Here is an 8,492-nt window from a genome sequence, read left to right as displayed (position 1 = left end):
ATATATATAGAATATTCCTGCCTTGGAATCAAAGTCCTGTAAAAAAACGTATTCACATTACTCCAGAATGTACACTTTCATATACTATAATCCAAAACCAAGGAATCTCTTCACAGATTAAACAAGAACCAAAGTCAGGATGCTTACTTAATTTATAAGAGATTCGTATGACAATCATCTTAGAAAAATCAGCCACAAAATTTAGAATAATCTAACAAAAACCCCAGTTCCAAGCTAATTGGTGTTAATTACATGTAGTCATTCAAAAAGCATTTCGTATAATCATGCATCAAGATTATTAGAATTTAAATAAATTGATGTAGAATAACACTCGAGTCATATATTAAAATAAATTGTTCTAAAAATTATTTTAAAAAATATATCAAAACCATTTTGTTTTGAAAAAGATAGGTTTCTCTTACAAATATTAAATCTTTTTAACCATGTTACAAATTAATCTAAATTTTTTATTAAATTAAAAATCAACAAGATATATCAATGAAGTGCTAACAAATTACATTGAACATGACAAAACTAAAGAATAAAGAATAAAATGTTAACACTAATTACATGGTTATTGATACTTGATTATAACTGAATTTGTCCTATAATACAATATTTATTGAAGACACAAAAAATCAGAAAAGGTTAACTTAATTATTGATAATATTTGTGCAAAACCACATGAGTATCTCCGTCTTCTCATGAACACGTTTTCCTTAAAACCGGCCTCTACTTGGCCCCACTTTATTCCTAGTTTCCACCGAACCTTCTGGATTCTTCCTTGACAATTCCCTGTTTTTCCCCCCCTTAAATTTCTATCATCATTATGCCCTTCTTCCCATGAGTGCTAAGCAAGTCAACGCTCTCAGCAGTTTTCAGAGCATAAAGGGCAAATAAAGTGAATTACTACTCTATCCTTATAATAGCTACTTTTTTTTGCTCAACAAAATGAAGAATATAAAACAACTAAAAACACATTATTAATTTATTTTTTTGGGTTAATATAAAAAGATTTCAAGCTCTTAACTTACCAGCTAAGGATATTTTGAGTTTCTTATCGATATCCCACCAGCGAGCACTTTCCTTGCATCCCACGTAAATTCCCTTTTATTTACCATAAAAACCCAACTCACCGAAAGCACAATCTCTGGCTTTACTAAATTATATTCCAAGCCCATTAAATTACTGAAAAGTTCATGATCGCTGTATAATCAAATGATATTTTTATAAAAATAGTTATAATCTTTAATTTAATTACTGAATTGGATTAGAATCTAGTTATAATATATCTTAAATATCATGCTTTTTATAAAAAATTTAAGACAACAATATCCAAGTTTAAAAGCATATTCAAATCCGGGCTAGAATGGACTGTTCAAGGATTTTTTTTAATTTTTCTAATTATTTTAGGATCTTTTCTTAAGTTTTAATTATTTGGATTTTATTCTATTTAAATTTAAATTTAAATAATTTTATGTAAAAAAGTCTATAAATTATGAAAATTATAAACAAATGGGAATACTTCTACTATTTAAAGCTTAGCTCTTAACAAATTTCGATATTTTTTTCGCTGTAAGCTGCCTAAGCTCGCAACTTTCTTGCATTTTATTCCAAAATCTCACTTGAGTTTCCCTTGTTTACTGTGTTCAGACCCGGTTTATTACCGAGTTCCTCCCGATTTATCCAATGGAGAGAGCAGGCTATCGAGGCGGAGGAAGAGGTGGTCATGGTGGTAGGTACGGTGGTGGTAGAGGAGGTTATGGAAGGGGAGGAAGAGATGATGGTCGTAGTGGCGGGTATGATGGTGGTCGCGCTGGCGGGTATGGTGGCGCTGGTCGCGCTGGCGGGTATGATGGCGCTGGTCGTGCTGGCTATCCACGTCAGCATTGGAGATCAAACAATCAAGGTAGCGGTGGTGGTCCTCCACCCGGTCAAAGTGTTGGTGGACTAGGGGGCACAAGGGGTGATGGATCACATTCAGAGCGGCATGGAGGTGCTCCAACCAGTCAAAGTGTTGAAATGGGGCCTAGAAGGGGCTGGGAAGTCCGTGGTGGTAGTGAAGAAGGAAGGAGAGACCAGGTGTCAGAAACTGGGGGAGGAAAGGGACCTTCAAGAACTGTTAATGTGAGTCCATCTAGCAATTGGGCTTCTGGTTCTAGTTCTTCTGGTGATCTTGAACCTAGTAAGCATCTTTTTTGTTTATCAAGTATATTGCTTTCTGTGTATTCAGTTCGATTGCTGATGATTTGCAAAGAATATGAAATGGTCGTGGTTAATATTTTTTGTTGTTTGATGAATTAGTATGTCTTTTTTGGTTCAAGGTTGAAGCTTTTTGTTGATTTTTTTCAAGTTGGATACAAAGAAGGGATTTTTGTTTCTGAGCTTTAAAACTTATGTTGTTCTGGATATGTCGAGTGTTGAAATGGAAGAGTTAAAATTTAGACTGTATTTATGGTCTATGTTTCTGGGTTTTGCGGTTTTGTTCTTTTTAGTTTGTTTAATGAAGTAACTTTGTTTGCATTGCATATGAAATAGGAGTGATATTCATGACTTGTCGTGTACCGGACTTGGGTCTTTTGGACTTTGTTTATTGTTAATTACCAAACTGGAATGGTGTCTTTCTACTGGCAATGAAGTGATGCTTGATCAATTTTCTTGTTATTTTTTTTTCATTTTTTGGGCGTTCTTACCTTTGGTGCTGGGTATATTAGTCTTTACTTTATAAGAAGATCCTTAAAGATATCATGAGGGTGTTACATAATGAAATTTTGATTGGTTGATGATCGATCAGTGAGATACTATATTTCTGAGACCTGTAATTGTTGACAACCTGATCATTGCTTCCAGATATGTTTTGAATTTGATTTTGTTGTAATATTTACGTGTAAGATTCACAACTTGCATACTTCTTAGGTGCATAAAAGCAAAAGGTTAAAATTCTGAATTTTGACTATGCTCCCCAATTTAGGAGTAAGCCAAATTTGGAACTGTATAGCAGTCAATTCAAACTGTGTTTAATTTTCTCTTCATCAATCTTATTTATTAATGATTCGCTAAGAGAAACGGGAAGAAAGAAAATCAGATCATAATCAAGATTATTTACTTACTATATCCAATCCAGGGCTTTATACTTCTGTAGTGGGCCATTGAATTTTGCCTAGATTTTTTCTTTTATCTTTCCGCTTTTGATGAATGCTATTTCATTGACTTGTACAAAAAAGTTAGTATGCCCTACTTGTGTTTTTTTTTTGGTGTGGTGATTTGTATTTCATGGATCTTTGTCATTTTAATTTTTTTTCCTTAAATTGTTAGAAAAAATGGGGATAAATCTCCTGGATAGTGTGTTCAAGACTTTGATAAGAAGTTTTTGCAACTTTTTACTGTCCTTGTCTTGCTTTTAACAACATGGGTTTAGAAAATAGTTAGTGGATGATGTTATGCTTGAAATTCAAAGTTCAACTAAGTTCAGATAGTTATTATCTGTAGCTAACGCAAAAATGTCTTTATTAACAATCATGCTCATCCTTTTATTGTCTTTATTAGCAAATTGGTTTTGGAATATCTTCTTCTTCTTCATGCTCATCCTTTTATTGTCTTTATTAACAAATTGGTTTTGGGACAGTATCTTCTTCTTTTTTCAATCTTAAATGAATATGAAGTCAGGGCAACTGCAGATAGAGCAACTAGATGCTGAATATCTGTCTATTCCAAGATTCAATAATTTTTTATGGCAACAATTGGATACTTTGAATTTGTCACATGTTGGAAACATTAATGGGATAAGCTCTCTTTTCTTTGCAGGTCCTAATGTGCCAAAAGGATTGGCTTCTGTCAGTGCTAATAGGATTAGTCCAGTTCTACGACCAGATAAAGGTGGCAAACTGGCTGTCCAAACTCCTAGACTTCTTGTAAATCATTTTCTTGTCAAGTTCAATCCTAAGAGCATCATACGGCATTATGATGTTAATATCAAGCAAGAAGTGCTTCCAAAGCATGGCAGGCCTGGGAAAATTTCAAAGTCCAATTTAGCAATGATCAGGGATAAGTTATTTGCTGATGATCCTTCTTCGTTTCCTCATGCTATGACTGCTTATGACGGGGAGAAGAACATTTTCAGTGCAGTTTCCTTGCCCACTGGAACATTTAAAGTGCAGGTCTCTGAGGCAGAAGATGCCAAACCACGTTCTTACCTGTTTACCATAAAGCTTGTGAATGAACTTGAGCTGAACAAGCTGAAGGATTACTTGGACGGGAAACTTCGCTCAACACCTCGTGACATATTGCAAGGTATGGATGTCGTGGTGAAGGAGCACCCAGCTAGGACAATGATCTCTGTTTCCCGTAGCTTACATTCTGTTAGAGATCATCAAATTCACCTTGGGCATGGAATCATAGCATCTAGAGGGTGCCAACATAGCCTCAAAGCGACCTCCCAAGGCATAGCTTTATGCTTGGACTATTCTGTTCTGTCATTTCATGAGCCACTTTCTGTGATAGAATTCTTGACAAAACACATTTCTGGGTTTAATTTAAATAATTTTAGAAGGTTTCGGAGGGCTGTGGAAGGTGTGCTGAAGGGACTGAAAGTTAGAGTGACTCACCGTGTCACCAAACAAAAATATGTTATTACAGGGTTGACGAGAGATGATGCTCAATATATTACATTTCCTCAAGAAGATCCAGATGGCAAGGCTTCCCAGAATGTTAGGCTTGTTGAATATTTCAGGCAAAAATATCACAGGGATATAGTGCATCAAGATATCCCATGCCTAGAGATGAAAAGCAAGATGAAGAACTATGTACCAATGGAGTTCTGTGTCTTGGTTGAGGGGCAAGTATTTCCAAAAGAGTATCTGAGGGAAACTGAAGCCAAGATGTTGAAGAAATTCTCACTAGCAAATCCAAAGGATAGACAGAGAACAATATGCAGGATGGTGCAGGATGGAGATGGACCTTGTAGGTATGTATATGCAACACGTTGCCTTTTCATTCTGATACATCATTGAAGCTCATATCTTTTTCACCGGTGTTCTGTTTGCTTCATGTTAGATAGTAAAAGTTTCACCTAATAGTTTAAGTTTTAGGTTGAGATTGTTCTTTGATATAAAAATAGAGCCTTGACGACCAAATATTTGTGTTAGAATATTACCATCCCATTCTAATTAATAAAATTCATAAAAAAAAAGTACAAAGTAATGGCGGGTATATGCAAATTTCAAGACCAAAAAGCTTTTTGACATGAGGGGTGTTTTAGAGAGTAATATAAAACCATTCTTGGATCATCATCTAATAGCCTAAGCTTTTAGATTAAGATTGTTTTTTGATATTTCACAAAGAATAATGAATTGAGATGGTTTTCTGATTGATTGTTGCTTTCCAATTTGTTTATAACTTTTTCATCCTTTGTATGTTCCCTATTACATATTTAATTAAATGTTGTGTTGATTGTTACAGTAGCATTTGATAAGACTGCTGAAAGTAATGTTATTTTATCCAACTGCACGACAGCTTCATTTTCCTGTTGGGATTTTTCTAAGCAACAAGGATTCTTTAGTCACAGGCAGTGTCATCGTCTCATCATATGTATTTATGGTTGTTGACCGTGTCATTGTTAGTATCATGGCATGTCACCCTGGTGAATACAGCTGCTGCTCAAACATGTGGTTTTTATGGAATGTGCAACCTGAATACAATTAATATTATAGTTCTTGACTGAGGAATGTACAATGCATATTCAAGTCTTGCCTATCTGAGGCTCTCAGAAATGACTAATTTTCTGTCAAGATTAAAATCTTAAGTCTGGGAAGTGTCTTTTTTGCATGGTATGCTTGCATCATTTTACATGGGGGATTATTGTACGGTACACGTGGATAATATAACAGAAGCAAGCGTAGAACTCTTAAATATGATAAGCATTCTGGGTATGTTATGTAACTTGCGATATGATATTCTTGGTTAAAGTAGAGGATGGGTTCCTCATGTTGTTTATTATTTTGTTTGCAGTGGAGAGATTATCCGAAATTTTGGAGTAGAAGTCAGCAAGAATATGACCTCATTGATGGGTCGTGTGATTGGGCCACCTGAATTGAAGGTAGGTGCCCCCGATGGCAGGGTGATTAAAATACCAGTTGACAAGGAGAAGTGCCAATGGAATCTTGTTGGGAAAGGAGTGGTTGAAGGGAAACCAATTGAGCGATGGGCTGTTCTTGACTTCAGCTCTGATGATTATCATGACCAATTAAATCCGCGCCGATTCATCCCTAAGCTGATTGCTCGATGCCAGAATCTGGGGATTCGCATGGAGGAGCCTCTCTTTTATCAACCTACTAGCATGCGGAAGTTCTCTAATGTTGATGTGCTTCGTGAACAACTTGAAACAGTCAATGAACAGGCTCACAAAAGCTGCGGAGGCCAGTTGCAATTTCTTCTGTGTGTCATGTCAAGGAAGGATCCTGGTTACAAGTATCTCAAATGGATTTCTGAAACCAAAGTTGGTATTGTGACACAATGTTGTTTGTCCACTCCTGCAAATGAAGGAAAGGATCAGTACCTTGCCAATCTTGGTCTCAAGATTAATGCTAAGCTTGGAGGAAGCAATGCAGAGCTCAGTGGCAGACTCCCGTACTTTGGGAATGAAAACCGTGTCATGTTTATTGGGGCTGATGTCAATCATCCTGGTGCTCAAAACAAAAGTAGTCCATCCATTGCAGCTGTTGTTGGTACTATAAATTGGCCAGCTGCAAACCGCTATGCAGCTCGAGTTCGTCCTCAGTATCATCGTAAAGAGCAGATTCTGAATTTTGGTGATATGTGCTTGGAGCTTGTTGAATGTTATTCCCGGCTCAATAAAGCAAAACCTGAGAAGATTGTGATTTTTCGTGATGGGGTCAGTGAGGGCCAGTTTGATATGGTTCTTAATGAAGAGTTAGTGGACATCATGAAGGCATTCAAGTCAATCAATTACACCCCAACCATAACACTCATTGTTGCCCAGAAACGGCACCAGACTCGTCTTTTTCCTGGGGATGAGGGATCTACTGGCAATGTGTCTCCAGGCACAGTTGTGGACACAACAATTGTTCATCCTTTTGAGTATGACTTTTACCTCTGTAGCCACTACGGAAGCCTTGGGACAAGCAAGCCCACACATTATTATGTTCTATGGGATGAGCATGGTCTCAGTTCGGATGACTTGCAGAGGCTCATATACAACTTGTGCTTCACATTTGCTCGTTGCACAAAACCTGTGTCATTAGTCCCACCAGTCTACTATGCTGACCTTGTTGCTTATAGAGGAAGGCTTTACCATGAGGCAGTAATGGAAGGGCAGTCTCCATCTTCATCATCTTCAAGGACTCCATCATCACTTTCAACAGCAGCTTCGCTGGAAGAGAGGTTCTTTACGCTGCATGCAGACCTGGAAAACATCATGTTTTTTGTTTGAAAATCTACAGGCAAGTCTCCATCTCTTTTGGCAGTGAAGGAGATAGCCAACGATTCTCTTTTTTGGAAATGATGTTACACGAGCTTGGACCTTTACTAGGCAAATCAAGTAGTGGAGTTTGTGCGTGAATCTAACTATCTGGAAACTCCTCTGTATTTCCCATGGTTCCACAGACTATGGGAATTGGAGGAATGACATGTCATTTAGGTTTGTTTTCCGTTTGGAAGGTTCGTTTTCTGTGTGTTTTCTCATCGTATCTTGGTTGCTATTACTAAGCTTCATGTGCGTTAAGATGTTTGATGGCACTACAGTTCTTGACATTGTTGCTGGTTTCGAATTTGAAACTACGTTCCTTTTGATGCTGCTCAGATGCCTCGGTGATTGATCCTTTGTTTCTTATCAGTTATACCTTACTGCTAGTCCCTGTGTGATTTTCCCTGATACCTATGCCTGGAGTTTCAAAGAAATTAGATAGATTTGGTGCAAACAAATAGATTGAACTCAAATAATTTTGGTATTCAGTCCTCTGGGAGGACATTCTTTCCCTTGCTACTCACATGGTATGTTTTTGTTGGGATCCAGGTCCTCTGTCACTGAAGAACACTGCTAGAAACCCAAAATTTGTTTTACGAAGGTGATGAACAATTACATGTTAGCAGCGAGGATAAAAATTACCAACCTATCAGTCAGAATTGGGCAACCTGTATCTATAATGACACCGTTAACTTTAACGTGCATGGCATTACAGGTCGATTGCCAGCTCATCCTGGAAGCATCTGAAATGACATTTATTACACATTTTCAGATTATGATAATCTGGCCTTTCCACCGTTAATTAGCATTTCATCATTTGTATCTTAACGACAGATGTTATCTCGAAGTGTTTGGTTACTATTTTGGAAAAGGAAAAACAAAAAATAAAGATAAATGATAAATGTTTCTGTATTTCTTATTTTGAATAATATAAAAAAATATTTTAAAAATAAATTTATTTATATCTTTTTTTTAATCTTTTCAACCCATATATTTTTGTTTTTATTACCTC

General features: G+C 36.6%; 1 protein-coding gene across 1 annotated transcript; it reads left to right on the top strand.

Annotated features, from left to right (window-relative positions):
• Positions 1-1,518: 1,518 nt before the first annotated feature.
• On the top strand, positions 1,519-7,843 carry LOC105136646 (protein argonaute 2-like). Its single transcript, XM_011042068.1, has 3 exons — positions 1,519-2,185; positions 3,805-4,963; positions 6,007-7,843. The coding sequence occupies exons 1-3, from the start codon at positions 1,690-1,692 to the stop codon at positions 7,445-7,447; spliced, it is 3,096 nt and encodes a 1,031-aa protein (XP_011040370.1). The 5' UTR covers positions 1,519-1,689; the 3' UTR covers positions 7,448-7,843.
• The last annotated feature ends 649 nt before the right edge of the window (positions 7,844-8,492 follow it).

The sequence above is a fragment of the Populus euphratica genome, unplaced genomic scaffold (genome assembly GCF_000495115.2).
Source record: "Populus euphratica unplaced genomic scaffold, PopEup_1.0 scaffold133.1, whole genome shotgun sequence".
Lineage (NCBI taxonomy): Eukaryota > Viridiplantae > Streptophyta > Magnoliopsida > Malpighiales > Salicaceae > Populus > Populus euphratica.
The sequence above is the reverse complement of the archived record's forward strand: the minus strand, read 5'-3'. Positions and strand labels throughout refer to the sequence as shown.

What these genes read in the sequence shown, in the direction of transcription:
- LOC105136646 (XM_011042068.1), top strand. Translation starts at nt 1,690, where the DNA reads ATGGAGAGAGCAGGCTATCGAGGCGGAGGAAGAGGTGGTCATGGTGGT. An exon ending in TTCTGGTGATCTTGAACCTA is followed by an intron (nt 2,186 to 3,804) that starts GTAAGCATCTTT and finishes TTTTCTTTGCAG; the next exon opens with GTCCTAATGTGCCAAAAGGA. An exon ending in GATGGAGATGGACCTTGTAG is followed by an intron (nt 4,964 to 6,006) that starts GTATGTATATGC and finishes TTTTGTTTGCAG; the next exon opens with TGGAGAGATTATCCGAAATT.